The sequence below is a fragment of the Hemibagrus wyckioides genome, linkage group LG13, assembly GCF_019097595.1.
Source record: "Hemibagrus wyckioides isolate EC202008001 linkage group LG13, SWU_Hwy_1.0, whole genome shotgun sequence".
In the NCBI taxonomy this organism is placed as follows: domain Eukaryota; kingdom Metazoa; phylum Chordata; class Actinopteri; order Siluriformes; family Bagridae; genus Hemibagrus; species Hemibagrus wyckioides.
Window position 1 is genome coordinate 9875340 of NC_080722.1, and position 17287 is coordinate 9892626.

Here is a 17287-nt window from a genome sequence, read left to right on the forward strand (position 1 = left end):
ACTCTTTTTAGACCTATTGTGAACATCTAATATTCTGTTGCCTACTGCAGATCTGGGTTATGTGGTTTTTATCAACCTTTGGCTTATTGCTTCCTTACTGCCATTCTTCCATGTATGTGTATTTATGCCTATCAACACAAAGTTGTAAACATTTTAAAAAAACACCAATGGTCTGTCTTTAAGAGCTTGATAAACATAGCTCAGTGTTAAATACTGTAAAAGCTAGCACTTTAATGATTACAGGTGTGGCCTGGCTGCAAGTAGCCAATACGCTGAGCTGTCTTTGTACGCCAAGCAAATATTGTGAGAGCAAAGTCCTTAAATCCGCAATGCTCCGCACTAGTGGGGAATTTTACTGCAGCTTGGCTCGGAGGGTTTTTATCCCGTCACTGATAAGACATCTAGGTCATTATTGACTCAATTCATAAAGCCCAGGCTTTCCTCTATACTCAGGTAAATATGGGTGTTCTCTGCGCAAACAAGCTAAATAAGGGCCCTTCAAATTCTACAACAGAGCCTGTGTTGACCGAGAGCAGCTTGACGGTGGTGTGTTAGTCATTCTTAAGACACGCGTACTATCAGTATTTATTATAAAGTTACGATCAAGGTAGAACATGCTGGAATTGTCTTGGCTGATTTTTTCCACCACTGGCCTGTTTTATGATGATTAGGATGATTAATGACTAATTTTCTTTTAATTTTGTTACTGAAAAAACATGATGCTTGACTCGGTATTTAAAGTTTTCTCTCACTAACAATTGTGCTTGAACAATTTTCGGAACCCTGATCCATCATGGGTCTGTGGTGTGTGACCTTAATGACTCAAAAAGGACGGGACATATTGGAAATATTAGCACCACTTCTGATTCAGCACCTTTTCATATGAGAGTTATTAAAACCATTTAATCTCTTACTAAACTTCGACATTAAGCAACTCCAATGAGGTAAAAAAAACAAACAGGATCACTGGATATTTTCTAATCATACTGTGAGAAATTTATGTACCAGAGTTGGCATTCTAAGATGTGCATCAACATTTTACTTTGTTGTGGCATTCAATTTGATGTATGTACATTACTAACAGCCAGGACTCATGCTTGATTGAATGAAAACATGTATTGTTTGCACATACTCCTGGCCTTGAGCCGCTTATCTGCGAATGTGTGCTCTAGTGGCATAGTGGATTGGATATTAAACCGGTTAGTGTGTTTGTGCGGCTCTTCAGAGTTGGTCAGAACGTGTGCTCAAACGTCTCTATATCTGCTGATTATACACAATTTTTTGGTCAAATTTAATACAGTATGTTTACATTCACAGCATAAGGGTTACAGCAACACCCTTATCCAGAGCAACTTGTATTTCTACAACTGAGCAGGTGAGGGTGAAGGGCCTTCTTTGCTCAAGGGTCCATCAGTAGGATTTGGAACTCACAACCTATCGAGCAGTAGTCTCAACATCATAGCCATTGCACTACCACTACCCTTTATGTGGTTAATATTAACAGAAACCATGAAACATTTAGCCTGGAAGACCAAACTTATCCAAATGGGAGCTCTGTAATCTTAACAGAGTAAACAAATTACTAACATAGAACAAATTAGGCTATACTAATGATCATCATTTTCAGATTTTTCTTTCCAGGCTGCATATGACATTTAAAAACTTGGGCAAGAAATTCTTGTAGCCATTGCCATTAACCACGTTAACCATGGATGCAGCTTTCCTCTACCATATCCATTAGTAGAAAGAGGAATTTTAAGTGCTGTATAATTCTTTAAATATTTATACCGGCAATATTGTTAGACCTCATCTAGTGGGTAGACAGATTTTACATGCCCTCTGTGTGTGTTAATTGTAATCCGACCCTTCAGCTGTGTCCATTTCTGACAAAAGCACTGCTGTCAGCTGGACGTTTTCAGTTGGTGTGCTGTTTCTCAGCCTAGCAGAGATAGTAAGGTGTTCAAAAATCCCAGCAATGCTGGTGTGCCTGATACATACATACCAGTACAGCATTAACACCCAGCTACCATGTCAATGTCACTGCAGTGCCAAATAAGATCTGGTCAGTGTTGGTCCTCTGGACAAAATGTGTTTAGGAGTCAGTGGGGCATAACCCTGTGAGAGTGGGCTAAAATAGTATTCTGTGTCTATAATGTGGCTACAATATTTGTGAATGGCCTGAGTAGGATCCCTATTGGACATAAAAAAGACAGGCTCCTAAGCAACATTTGTTCGTTGTCTAGCAAGTTACAAATAAATCATAGCCAGCCTATAATATGTATGTAGTATGACAACATTTCAAAGTCAATGCCATTAACTAGATGTAGTTGCTAATAAGCTGAATATCCAGTCTTATGCCTACAAGTAATGTGGTCAGAAGAGGGAAGGAATAGTTCACTTGTGTGAGCTACCTTAATTTGCTTGTTAATATAACTGACATTTGAATGTCCTAGAGATATTGTCATGGACATTCAGCTAAGATTTACCAAACTTTTAGTTTGCATCATCACTAGCACTGACTATTAGTACTACCACCACCACCTCCACTACTACTACTACTACTACTACTACTAATAATAATAAGCACGGGTGGCCAGGATTCACATTAGGGACACTAGCCACCCCTGGCCAATGCTTAGCTATGTCCATAGGGATGCAGTCAGTAATTGTATACAATACAAAGTGACCTGCATGATGAGATGACTAATGTGTTTATACAGAAGATGGAGGAAGAACAACTCACAATACTGGCTCAGTTAGTGTTTAAAGTGAAAGTACCCTTTATGAAGCCATGTTAGATTTCTGATACGGTGACATATGGGATCATGGTGACTTTGTTTTGTTTCGCTATTGTTATTGAATTGTGCTCTAAATGGCAGGGCTGAAGGGAAGATAATTACTGGTGTACTGGTGTATTGTTATTTCAGTCTGTAGCCTGACCCATTATAATCAGACACCACACTTCCGTGAATTCGATCGGGTAAACAACAGTGAAACGGTTCTTACTTCACCGCGCGCGACATCCCTTTCAAAGGATCCGCCTCCAGGACTTCCCCCGCCAAATGACGTCACGAGTATCTGACCTCGTTTTTTCTCAACGTTCCCTCGGAGATTTTGAATTTTAAAGCAACCGGGGAGATGTTAGGAACTTAGAATCAAGCGCGTGACGTCACGCACTGCTATTTTTAATTGCATCTGCATTCATCCGGAGCGCGTGTCTCGTGTCGCCTCTGATGATAGGAAGGAATTATAATGTATAGATATGTATTATGGCTGATGGTGCACAGAGAAGCAGCGCCAGTGAGAGGCAACACGTGGTGTAAATATAGGAATGAACTGTGAACAGCGCAATTGCTTAGGTTTGCTAAAAAAAAAAAAAAGAAAAAAAAAAAGGCTACAGTGCGCTGCGGCAGTTGTCAGGGGATATCGGAGAGCTCCACTCTGATTGGCTGGAGGGGCCGTGTTGCCATGGCGACGGTCGGGGGGGTACGGTAGCGTTGCTGTGCGGCGTGATCTGTGTGCGCGCGGATGGAGGAAGCAGCTGCTGATCTTTTGACACAGTAGCTACAGCAGAGAAAAAGGCAACTGCATGAAACACATCGGAGCGGTGGAGTCCGAAACGACCTTAGTATGCACGAATGTAAGTCAGTGTCTTTCTCACTTAATCCCTGATAAAGGTTTCGAAAAGGGCGGAACTAAATAACATTTTACATAACCAAGCTGTATAAAAATATTGTAACGTGTCATGTAAAATTCCGGGGCAATAAAAACACCTCAGCCTTGCTCTGTGTGCTGTCCGTGTCGTTCATTTCATTCACATCGACTTTTTAGGAACTGGAATACATATGTGTATATATATTTACTCGACGTAGTTTTACTGCCAAGTGCTTGTTTTTATTATTGTTATTATTACTAATTTAAATTCGGCTTTATTGGACTTGTTTTGTTTCGCCATGAGGGGGGAAACAGTCTGACGAATTGTTTCGGACCATGTGATCCGGCTAGCTAACTAAGTTGAATCAGAGGAACGCACGCATTTCGCCTTTCAGCTTACACAACGCCTTCACCTGCCTCCGTTTAACCGTGCTTTATGTCGCCTAACAGCGCTTTTATTCACACAAAGCATGTTATCAAGCAAGAGCTATAATTAGCCTCCGGTACATAGTTTCAGAGAAACGAGGAGCGCTGGGAAGCGAGGCAGCTTTGAGTGTGAAGAGGCGCATTAGCTTCAGTGCTACGTTAGCTGGTAGCCTAGCTGACTTGGTCGACTGCCGAGGCTGTTTATTTCACATTGGATATTTAAGCAGCACTCATATACAGTTGGGTGGCTGGTCACTGCGTGAGATAATGTCGTGTTTTGAGACGTGCCCGTCGTGTTTAAAATAACTTTTTTTGCGTCACACAAAACTAAGAAGGGAAGGTTTTAAGCGTGAGATAAAAATGTCTTTCAGTCTACTGGAAGGTTATTAATGAATTACAGTTAATAAACTGCGTGTTTCTAGTGTTGAGGATGAATTCAGCAGCTGGGTGAAGTGTGTGTGTGATTAGGGAGCCCAAGGTGAATAGCTCTTCTTTACTACTTCTCATGGTCGGTGTCATTTGACGTGTGACTTTCTCTCTCTTTTTTTTTTTTTAACGTACGTGGCGTTTCAACCCCATGATACGTCTGATCAAGTTCATATTAACACACTGTGTACTCGACGCCACCGTCGTTCACGCGGCATTTCCGGCACAGGCTGCATTCTGCCAGTGAGTGAGTGAGTGACACTGACACGTGGTCTGAGAGTGAGAGAGAGCTCAGAAACAAGAGAAAAAGGGAGGGATCGAGGACGAGTAGCTTCTGTCACATGATCATGTCATTTAGTTCTGGTTTCATGGCTGAAAGAGTATCCACTTCAACGCCTCACACTGTAAACACACAGCAGTCACACACACAGCTTGTAGATAATAGTCCAGTGTTGTTTAGGTGACGTGATCATCTGTCATCATAGGGGTGAACAACTCTTTTGTCAACGCTGAGGTCATGCTTGGTGGTTGAACTGAAGGAAATTTTAGAAGGAAAAAAAATCCATGCGCTATATCTGAACAGTCGGCCTAGAAATGCCATAGACGTATTGATAGATATGACAAGATTATATATTTGTCTGTCGTATTAACCCAGTATCGAGACAGCGAATGACACTAGACAACAATTTTATATGCGGGTTTTGTTTTTTTTTTTAACTAGAGGAACGTCATCGCCTTGCATCAACTGCCCAAGTCGGGTGCACATTTAGTTTGTTTGACCACCAGAAGTTGCGTTTGACCATTTATCAGCTCACCAGTTGGAAGCTATTCAACAGCTTCTGTTTGTGGGGTTATAGTTTGTGATTCAGGTCATGTTAGCGCTCGCTTTCAGAATGGGATTCATCCACTGTGATTTCTCAAGGCCTGACTGCGACGCTGGATTACTGAATGGTACGATGGTTGTCTCTTTAGTGTCGCTCTCTGGAGGGCTCTTGTAGGGCACAGCAAATGATCCCTTGCTTATTGCTGCTCTCCTGACACTAGCCTGGGAAATTAATTAGCCTCATTATGACTCGCACAAAGACGGATATGTTCTGGCTTTTTCCGCGCATGGAAGTGTTCTTTCACAGAGTAAGAAAATGCAGACGGTTGTTCTTATTAGTGGAAGACTGGCTTAAATGTGCTCTTTGAGTATTGTTACATGGGTCTTGCTCTCAATCAAATATAGTAATTTGGCAATGGTCCAGAATAACTTTCACTTCTCCGAGTGTGTGTTTTTTTTATTTTTTTATTTTTTTTATTTTTTTTTTGAAATTAAGAACCTACCATGGTGTCTAACTGGGTGGATCAGATTTCCAAATGGTACCACTGAGCAAGCAGGCCCGACTTGTGTCCCTGCTTTCAACTAACGACCGTGCCTTTGTTCGACGTTTCCCCCTTCCTCCTCCTCCTCTTCCTCCTCCTCCTCCCATCTTCTTGTTATGGCCCATCTGCACATATTTCTCATGTGCAGTTCACCTCTTTTTGTTCACCGTGCCCTCAGCGATGGGCCAAGAGATGCAGTCTGGCGTCCCCGGGAGGCCGGGACGCTTGGGTTGCCATGGTTGCGCCATGACACCGGGGCGTGGTAATCAAATGGAGGCACTGCTCTGGATTTCATTTGCAAATGCGACCCACGGCCAGAGCGCGCTCCCAGCCCCCACTCCCCTCCTGCCTCAAGCCAGCCTCGAGTCCTCCATCTTCAGCCCTGCTCGCTTTCTCTGCCATCCCTCTCTTTCCTTCTGTAAGATTTAGATTTTGCCTCTGAACCCAGGGCCTCTCTGCCTATTGATGGCCATGCTAATGTCGAGCGCTGCCTTGATGCGGAGAGCCGCAGCCCCCCGTGTCACCCTGTGCACAATGGCCTCCTTTGTGTGGGTCACTCCTGCCTGAATGAACTGGGTGTGTTTAATTGAGATGGCAGGGTGTGAGGGTGACACGGGACGAGGAGCAGGCAGTGTGCTGAGGCGACAGAATGCACAGGGACCATGTGGATTATGTGTGTACACACAAATGACTCAAAACGTCTAGCGAAATGGATTGGTCAGAGTCTAATTGATAAGTGGTTGATAGACTGGCTTTCAACTGCAGTAGCACGTTTGTTTAGCGTCGTTTATTTTACATCATACCTTGCTGTTTTTCACGATAATTATGTGATTTGTGGTACGTTACATATTATCTACCAATATATATCCATTGTGTGTGTATATATACATTATGTGAATTACATTAAGTTCATGAATGAAGACCTGATGAATAAAAATCTTTCCATTAAAAAATTTTCCCCCCAGTAAATATTAAACCCTAATCTCTGAGCTGCATAATACAGTCTTGTTTCAGGTTTTGAATTCACTTGATGGTTTTTTTTTTTAAATGTTTGGCTTGCTCAGAATAGAAACCTGAGCCACACTGATGCAATGTCTATGAGGTTTAGGATTACAGCTTTACAGATTCCATAACACTTTATGTCTGATTCTAAGAAGCGTGGGCTTTGAAACATGACCACATGGTGCTCCAAATGGGACGCTAAACAAATTAGCGACCGAGACATCGTGCTACATGAGGCAGTGAGTTTCTAACACCGCCGAGGAGTTTCAGAGTCTGAAATGGTTTAAGGTGTCGAGAGAAAGAGGTCTGGAAGTTGAGTTATTTTCACACAGCATCAGTGACCTTTGCAAGTAAAATTATCTGAATCCAGTTTGCTTTTTTAAGGTGAGGGAGTCTTCGTATCAATGGCAGATGTTAGTCTCCGACTGCTGTGTAATGAGGCTAGGTGACCGTCCCGCTGAGTCGGATCAAATCTTTCAAAACGCCCCAGAAACTCGGGGAGCTGCTGACTCACTCACGTCTGATCTGACTGTCATGAGAACATTATAAGTGCAAGACAGAAAGTCTTCTCTGTGAGAATTTCTGGCAGTGACGTATTAGTCGAGGAGGGCTGATTTTTCACATGCTGGGCCACATTGGCTGAGGTTTTAGCGAATCTGAATAAATTCACTCTGGTTTTAAATTCAGATCTGTTCACATTCCAACCAGTCATGGTTGGTCTTTAGGTGTGTTTACACTACACTAAAAAATGATCTTTTCACTCATTAGTTTTAACATCTCTTTGAGTTTCTTTCACCTCGTATGTGTCAAGTTCTGTCTCAGAAATATGTCCTCCTGCAATACACTGGCTTTTGAAATATTAATTAGATTTCCATACTCAATTAGTTTCTTTGTAAATCTGTCCATCTTGATTATTATAGTTTCCTCATCACCATCCCAAAAAGCGCTTGCTCTCCCGTGCCCGCGGATAACTTTTCCGTAGCGCAGAGGCAGTTCAGTGTGCTGAATGAATCCCTTAAACGCTGATGGAAATTAGGCCGGCAGAGCTGGTCGACGATAAGGGAAATGGTGGTTATTTTTAGCAAATTCATCTCTGTTAAAAGGTATGTTGCCTTCTCTATGGGGAACTGATACCTCTGATGATATAAAGACGCTGCTTTCATTATTGTGAGACAGGAAGCAAATAAGTGACTGTCTTTCACAACGTTTCTTATTTATAGCCACAAGAGAAGCAGCAAAGCACTGCTAATTGAGACGACAGCTTTGAGATTGTGTGTGTTGGAAAATTCCATGCCCATACATTGGCTATTCAAATGAAGGTGTGCCTGTGTGTGTGTGTGTGTGTGTTTTGCAGCTGCTCCACCCATACACATTGTCTGTGTTTGTGTTTGAAGTGGCTGAGAGCCGTTGAACGGCGTCATTAGCATTGTTTCTTTTCGAGGATGATGAGCTCGTCGATGTGCTGATGAGCTTGCCGGAGCAGGTTGGCTTTGTCTTGCTAATGGAGGTTAATAAGAGCGTGTGTGATGCAGGGACGAGAGCAGAGTGCAGGGCCAGCAGACGAACTGACACAAGCTGTTCCAAACATGCTCTGGATAAACTGCTAGTATACGGGTCTTTTGTAGAGAAGAGCGACATTTTGAAGTGTCCACTTCCCTCCCGAGCAGAGATTCCAGCCGGCTCGGTCTCAGGTTTCAGTAAACAGTTTTCCTGTATTCTGCTGAAACTGAACTGATGATTTTGTCAACAAGAAGAGTTCCTCAGGCAAACAGGAAGAGGTTTTTTGACTTGCGTCTATAGTGTAAGGGACAAAAACTCATGAAAGAGGAACACAGTGCCCTCCCCCAATCCACTTTCCTTAAAGAGAGAGAGGGAGAGAGGCATGGAAATAGGTAGGAGAGAGTGTGATTCAGAGCAGCACTTTAGGTGATTATTTATTTATCGACGAGCTGTATGGTTTCCATGGCAGTGCCTCATTTGAGTGGTAGTAGCAAGAGAGCGAAGCAGTCACTCTCCCCCAGACTGCCAGCCAGATCCCATTCGCTTGAGCTGATTATTTATTCATCAGTGTATTCGGCGTGATTTCCGTGGCCGTCCATCAGTGGAAGCCATTTAGCCTGCATCTAGGCACCGCTCTGATTGGTCGCCAGGACTCTCGGGGCTTCCTGTTCCTCCAGGCCGTCTGTCTCTTGCGTCTCTTTGTCACTTTTGTTCACAGACGGCATTATTGAGCTCTGGATTCAGGAGCAGTAGCTCGCGCTGCGTTTCTTCGCCGGTTAGATTGGCGAGGCCGTTGCTGTTCCAGTGCAATTTTTTAAGCTGATGGCGACGATCAGGGTCCTTACAGACATTTGAGTAGAGTCCTAAGAGGCCCTTAACATTGTGCTGAGGATCCTTTCAAGAGCCTTTCAATTCACTTACGAAAGGAGTGGGGAAAGGGAGAAGCAAAGGAAAGTGGAGGATCAGATGAATGACTGATGGTCTACAGTTGCCGAGTCTATGTGAAGTCTAATGTTTCATTAATAATTCATATAAAAACAGTAAAGTATATACACTTAAATCAATAAACGGCACGAGGCATAAACCCTGTATTCTTTTAGAATAATGCATTAAGTTGAAAAATAATCAGCATGTGAAATCGGGTTTTTGCATACGTTCTGTACGTGTGCTGATCAGCTTTATTTCTCGCCCCTGTTCAAGTTCATGATACAGATGTCCTGCTGTTTAAAAGTAAGTGAGAGCTTGGATAGCAGTGGACTGAACGCTTAACTAACATTTTGAGGCAGAATGATGAAGAACACACAATTTCCTGAGATTGAAAAGAGCTGGTGTACTTTTCACTATGTTTATGACTTGTATCAGATACTTGAAACGAACATGAAGTTTTGCACAACAAATCACTATGAGGCTTCGCACATCATTGGCCAGCCTCCACAGGAACAACTGCCATTTTATCATCTAATCATCTTCAGTTAACCACTTTATCCTGTCACAGTGTTTTCTGGGAAATTTGTGCTTACGAGGCACCAATACACTTTTTATGGGACACCGGATCATCTCAGAGAACGCATACACATTCACACCTAGGGCCAATCTGACATAATGAATCAATCTGCTAGCTTGTTTCCGAAAGGTGGAAAGAAACCGGTAAACCCACATAGACATGCAAGAACATGCGAGAGCACAGTCATATAAACAACCCAAGTTCTGGATCGAACCAGTGGCCGTGGATTTGTGATGTGGCACTGCAAAATACAAAATGTTTTTGTTAATAAAAGTTATTGTCATTCCGGACATAGCGTGTTGTTTATTCTTCTGCAATGTGATCTGTGGTTATGGTTCTGTAATATGAAGCTATTGTAAGCCACATGGAAGGGGAAGTCTAGAGAAAGCTATATTCAGAAATGATTATAAGAGAAAAATTAATTATTTAGAGAAATGTTTATAATCACAATACACAGAACCACAGTATGATTTAGTCATCTAATATACAACAAAACTGACATTCAGGAACTGTAGACTATTTCTAGAAGTAATGCCTTCACAATTTACAATCCATCGCAGACTGGTTATCCCAGTTTAGGTCCTTTAATATGTACAATTGAATCTTAATAACAAACAGCCATTTCTGTCTTCTTTTCTCTTTCCCTTTCTCTCCATAGACCCTCCAAGTTTGATGGGTCCGATAATCGGGATGTCTCCAGATAAGAAAGCCGACTCTCCAGGATCTCAGGGTATGTGCGGTGCAGGAACTCTCCCCGAAGCAGAAAGCGCCTCCAGCCCTCTAGCCACTAGTCTGGACAGGATCGGTCCCTCAGGGGCCGTGAGCAGGTCTGGGCTTGAACCCGAGGATGACGAGCTGACCAATCTGAACTGGCTCCACGAGAACCTGCTGCAGAACTTCACCCTGGGAGATGCGCAGTCTTGCAGTGGGCCTTTGTTTGACATTGAGGGCAGTGTGGGCTCTCCACGTGGACACAGTCTGTCCTCGTCCTCCTCTTCTTCTGTCTCGTCTGGGAGTCCAGGCAGTGAACGGGATCCTCTCAAATCCAAGCCTCCTTTTTCCTTCTCGCTTCTGATCTACATGGCTATTGAACAGTCTCCTAGTAAATCTCTTCCTGTAAAGGATATCTACGGGTGGATCCTGGAACACTTCCCGTACTTCTCCAGCGCTCCCACAGGATGGAAGAACTCAGTGCGGCACAACCTGTCTCTGAATAAGTGCTTCCGCAAGGTGGAGCGAGGCCTGGGGAAGGTACGAACACCTACACGCTGCCGTTTCAGAGACAGATGTTGATTTATGTCTGCCAGTTTTAGCGGTCATGTTTTTGATAGAACCGGATTCTATCAGAAAAGGATTATAAAGGTAGTGATGCAAGTATAAATATAAAAACACATAAGTAGGTTAGAGGTACATTTAGCCAGGGTGAAAAAATTATTCGTCTTGCCGAGCCACGTTCCCGGTCAATACAGGGCATAATAACACAATGCTGTTGAATGCTCTGTTCTGATTGGTCAGGAGGTGTTGATCAATTTTCCACAACAACAGCTCAGATAGTATTGCCATCTGCAGGGGTTATATTAATGCACTTTATGGTTTCTATAGTAACAACGTGCACACAAACTCACTTGATAGGACATTTCACAACAAGCAGATTGTTATAATGATATGTTTTCTGTGAGATGATAACTGAACCTTTTTGGAAGGAGTCTGCAGTTTCAGTGCTGTCTAACCGAATGGGTAAAGCTGATGGTTTTGTGGTCTCTTAGTAACGTGACAAACTGCCTTTCTGTATTATGAATTTCACTGGTGATAAATCAGAAAGAACACTAGTTTCCAAGACAATCCACAACATAACTATAAATGGATAAAAAGGATCTCGGGTCATTTAGTAATAAACACAAATTTGTTACTGTTGGCAGATTACTGTGGTATAAGAGCAATACAATGCTAATGCGGTGCTGTAATGGGAAAGTAATCAACTTCAGTTAGTGATAGTAACTCTGCCTGGTGTCAGGCCTCATCACACACAGGCTTTTATTATTTTCTTATTGAAGTGAGCTTTGTGTGAGCAATGAGAAAAAATTTTTTTTGTGATGCAACAACTCTCTTTTACAGAGAACAACGAAGACACAGGAAGTTAGCTGTTGTGCTTATTTGCATATTTCACCAGACACAGGACACGTGTTTTGGCTACCCAGAGACTTGTGTGACTCTGAGTGTAAATGTATGTTGGTTCAAATCCTTATCAAGATGTTCTGTACATGGATATGTAAACAGGGTCTTGTTGACTTGGTAAAATACACCGTTTGTCACATTTCTGAGGCTGGAACAGACGAGGGCTTGATGTTCATTTCTGAGAGCAGGCCATATAGCCGATTGCGCAGGTTTACAGTCAAGCTTCCATTTCTTTGCAGCTCGACCTGTGGAAAGCGAGATGGCTCGATGATGTGATGTGTTACGTTAATGTGTGTGTCTGAGTGAATCTGTGGGTTTCACGTGGCGCAGCCTGGTGTCTGTTGCCATGGTGATGTTTCCTCTTTCCTGTTTATGAGCCCGGCTGATGATTTGAGTCAAGGTCATATTAACCCTGCAGGGCCACACCTCAGACAAAGAGGTGATGAGTCGGGTTTTATGTACACAAGCCAGCATGCACACACACACACACACAGACACACACACACACACACACACACACATGCACGAACATGTAGACAAACAAGCCAACATGCGCACACACACACACACATGCAACCAGTTTTGAGCTGTTCCACCATGTTGCCTGAGGAAGATTCTGGGGCTTTTTGCATAAATAGGCTATTATGTATGACTGAATGCTACACAAAGACAATTGGTTTACTCCTGTATTGTATCGTGTGTTTGTGTGTGTGTGTGTGTGTGAGAGACTATGAGTAAGCACATAAAGGAGTGTATTTGTAGTGCTTCCTGAAAACAGCTTGCTGAAGTCATGCTCATTTCTTGGCATTCTACTCCTTCCCTCTCTTTAATTCAGGCCAATGGGAAAGGCTCTCTGTGGTGTGTTCACCCTGAGTTCCGGCCCACGCTGATGCAAGCCCTGAAGAAACAGCACTTCCCAAGCGCACAGGCTTTCTGCACGCCACCTGCCTCTCCTCCCAGGTGACCACCTTCAGCAGTATGCTTTAAATCAGGGCTTAGTAGCCGTTCGCTTGAGCTGTGCATTTATCCATTTGTGATGAACAATAGCAGCATCGTATTCCTCGTATTTATTATAATCCTGCAAAATATATCCTTTCTTTGTTCTAATGCTGGATTTTAACTGTGAAATTAAACAAAGCATAATTTAATGCAATTATTTAAACCTTTAGTGATATAAATGGTCCATAATGATTTGCTTGTAAAAAAATGTTTGATCCTTAAATAATTATTTTTTAAATCAGTTGGTTAAAGTGAATGCTGCTTTTTTTTAAACCATGAAGACGGGTCAAGCTGCGACCGTGAAGCGTTTTTGATTTTCCCTTTTTGTGAGAACCCATCAAGGTTATATGTAATACCATACAACAAGCTCCCGAGTAGACATTATGAACAATTAAACATCCAGGGGGGGGGGGACCCTAGAGGAAGGTTAAAAATATTGCTGTTTTATGATCTTTCACTGGCAATATAGTGACATTATATATAGAGCCACTTTCTTTTTTCATTTGGTTTTTCATTCTTTTAAAAATGGCTATTTAATTCATGATGATTCCTCTGGTAGTGGTTCATGTATTAGTAGTATTAGTTACGATGACATGCCAAGCATACAGAGCAGCGTGGTTTTACACCCATCCATGCCATGGTATTGAAGATTATATGTTTTGTTTAGAAAGGCATGTAGTAAAAACAGTATAAAAACATGCTTGTTCAAGGTCGAGTTGGTTCAGCAATGATTGTTAGGTTGTACAGAAATGGACACCAACAAACAAAGCCGATGGAAGACAGATATATCGCAAGGTGTATGTTTAGTGATATAATTACAATATGCTATTTTTGTCCATTTTTGTGCAGCCCCAAAGCTACAGTGCCACTACCGCGCGTAATGAATGTCTCTCTGTTCTCCGCAGTGCCTCGTCTCCTCCTTGTCACCTGTTCTCCTTGGAGCAAGGCTACTCTCTAAAGGGTAAGTGGACTTAACTACAGTGCCTCCGAGCATCCGTTCTCTTCTGAAGGACTTTAAGTGGGTCATATCCTTCACACACCATTAGCAAATCTATCATTACACATTTAAGCAGATCACTCATCTCGGCTCCTTTTGTTCCGCTCATCCTCTGCTGGGCCACACCGAGTGCAAATGCCATCTCTTGCCTGTATTTTGTAACCTTGACAACCAAGGCACTGGTGCTTTTGTAATGAAGGATCACTCTGGCTGAAAGTGGCTCATTCATTCATGCACACACACATACACACAAAGCAAGACTGGTGCACTGACAGTCAAACCTGTGTCCATTCGATGTTTTTTTTTTTTTTTTCGTTTCAGAATGTGATTTTGATGCTGCCACTGCCATGATGCTGTTAAAGTCTGCCTCAGAGCAGAACATTGACCCATGTAAGAGAGCACCATTATACAGATGTCATCCATCTTTCTGTCATTTCCTCTCCTCTAGTTTTGTCTTGCATCTGTTGTTTTGTCTAGACTTGTCTAGACATATGCATTCATAACCCTTTTCCGAGGTTTTGATGAGATTTTCACCGATTGTTCCGATCATCTCTCTGTCTCAGATGAGCAAGAGGGGCCGATTGATCTGTCACGGAGGGATCTGGTGGTGGTAAGCCGGGATCCAAAACAGGACCACAACTACAGCAGCGTCCCCGTATCTCCATCTCCTCGGCCAACGACGGGTTCCGGTGCTGCCACACAAGGGCAACAAGAGAGAGCAGGCTTGGCAAATGGTAGCCACCCTCCATCAAAGAGGGCCAGACACGATCCCAAACCTGATGTAGATGATGAGTTGAAAGAGGCAGCCGGCTCGCTTCTGCACCTAGCAGGAATTCGCACCAGCCTCGGTGCCTCGAGACGCAAGAGCAGGAAGCTGGACAGGAAATGAAGCCCGGCTCTTTAGTCTTCTCACCCTTTATTTCCCTTTACACCCCTCACTATGTGACTCGTTCCTGTGGCCTGTCCTGGCCTCTCTCCTCTGGTTGAAGTTAATTTGTTTGAAATTAATCCTTTTTTTTTTTTTGTTTGTTTCTCAAAATATTCCAATCATCTCATCCAACAGGCAATACTAACACAAACACAGGAGAGAAAAGCCATACTGACGCTTTTGTTTGTTGTACAGAAAAGATTAGGAGAGAAAAAAAAAAAAAATCAATTCATCCACCAAGCTACATTCACAACTAAAAGAGTTTGAGGGGAGAAAAAAAGAAAGAGAACTTTTTTTGGGGGAGGGGGGGGAAACTCAGAGGAGATTTGCATGCTTCCACCTCTTAAAAAAACAACTCAAATGTATATATCTTGAGAATGAATGCATGACTTTCACAAGTGGCTTGGGCTTCAGCATAATGACGAAAAGCTAGATAAGAAAAAAAAAAAAGATATAAAAGTGCCATTGATTTTGGATCATAAGACTTCAGTTAAGAAATATGATACAAAGATAAATGCAATAATTAGTTGACCTAAATACTTGTAGTTATTTTATTTTTGTACTGCTGTTTTTTGTATTTCGTCTGGTAAAGATGACGTGTCCCCCGAAGCCCCGTGCACTCGTAGCTATGATGTCAAAACCATGTGACTTTCCTCTTCATCCTGATTGGATCAGTGCCCTAACCCTAACCTCCCTGAGCAGTATCACTGTAGTCGAGAGAACAGCATGAAAGCAGAGCTGTGGCTCTTTGCGTTCACTTCAGTATTTATCCGACGATTATCTCTGTAGTAAGTGTAGTCCTGTGCCATTTACTTATCCAGAATGAATTCCCACATACGTTTAAGCGTGTGTCACGTAAGCATTTAAACAACTATAGGACATAATGCAATGAGGCCAGATTTAAGCAGCTCTTTTCTCTCTTCAGCGGCCCATTTCTCTAAGCATCATTCTTATCCACGTCACAAAGTTCTAGCTGTCTGATTGATTCGATAAGAGCACTGCGAGAAGTCAGAGGGCAGGGTTTTTCGAAATAAATCTTCTCAGTGGACTTTAGTTGGAGCTGTATGCATGGGGCTTGTGCTCCGGGCTTGGATGTAGCACTCCGCTGCACAGATGACCTCGAGAGAGTTGCTTTGGCTCGAGAGGAAACTGGAGACAATGTGGGCTCTGGAAGAAAAGCGGCTGTGGGAAGAAAGGAAAAAAACACTTGCCTTTCTGCAGCTCTGTAAATGAGGAAGTCATGGGAACGGACCTACAGGAAGTCGAACTGATGAGACAGGAAGCTGATATCCTCAGAACCTGCTACTACCAGGACTGGGTTTGGCACGAGTACTGGACTTTTCAGGCTCTCTGTCTAAACTCACACTTCATGTTTTTCATGAAACCGTCAGGGGTGTCACCGCTATCTTTGCAACCCTCACCTGTTTTTGTTTTTGATTATTGTTCCAGGTTGATTTGTTCCAAGTTTTAACTGCCTAAGTAAGTGAAATACCACTCATCTCTTTCTTGTGATGGCTAAATTCAGCTCTAATCAGGAACGATTGCACCTGACAGGCGGGTAACTCCTACAGCAAACGACTGAGCCTGTTGAATCATGGTGCTACTAAGATCAGGACATATCCTGGATCCTGTGTGTGAGCTCACTAGTCCTGTGGTACCTGTGAAGCTTTTCAGCAAATTTCCTGATGATCTTTTAACTCTTCCCTATTTAATTGCATCACTTTAACCGTTGCCATTTGTGAAGTTGCTGCCCAAACACTTTTGCCAAGGCTGCCAATATCCCCCTCTATTTGTACATAGTGATAACACAGGATGCAAGTATTACTAGAGGAGGTTTAGAGGAGGAGAGAGCGACAGAGCTGTAGTGTTAGATTTAAAGCTTGTAAAAGCAGCCACTTGCTTCTCCCAAAACAGGAATATTGACTTCTGAAAATCTGACCTCTCTCTGTGATACAGCATAGTGATAATTGTTTTATTATTATTATTATTATTATTATTATTATTATTATTATTATTATTATTATTATTATTATTATGCTCCACTAATTCAGAGCTGCCAATCAGTTTGCTTGCATTTGTCTGCCATGTCTGTCTGACAGACTTCCATCTTTTGGTTTTGTAAGCTAACCTATGTTAATAAAATGTTTATAAAGTTTATTTTTGCCAAAGATATGCAATTGTTGCATTATATATGGTATTAAAATAAAAAAAAGGGTTTCTTTTATTCCTGGCTGTCTCTGATTTTTAATTTTTTTGTAAGAAAATAATGAAGACTTTTATTGGTGTCATTGAGCAGCGACGCCACCTGGTG

The 17287-nt window shown here is 42.4% G+C and overlaps 1 protein-coding gene across 1 annotated transcript; it reads left to right on the forward strand.

Annotated features, from left to right (window-relative positions):
* Positions 1-3111: 3111 nt before the first annotated feature.
* foxn2b (forkhead box N2b) lies at positions 3112-17200 on the forward strand. The gene is made up of 6 exons (XM_058406119.1): positions 3112-3640; positions 10536-11128; positions 12888-13012; positions 13957-14012; positions 14370-14438; positions 14612-17200. The coding sequence occupies exons 1-6, from the start codon at positions 3631-3633 to the stop codon at positions 14935-14937; spliced, it is 1179 nt and encodes a 392-aa protein (XP_058262102.1). The 5' UTR covers positions 3112-3630; the 3' UTR covers positions 14938-17200.
* The last annotated feature ends 87 nt before the right edge of the window (positions 17201-17287 follow it).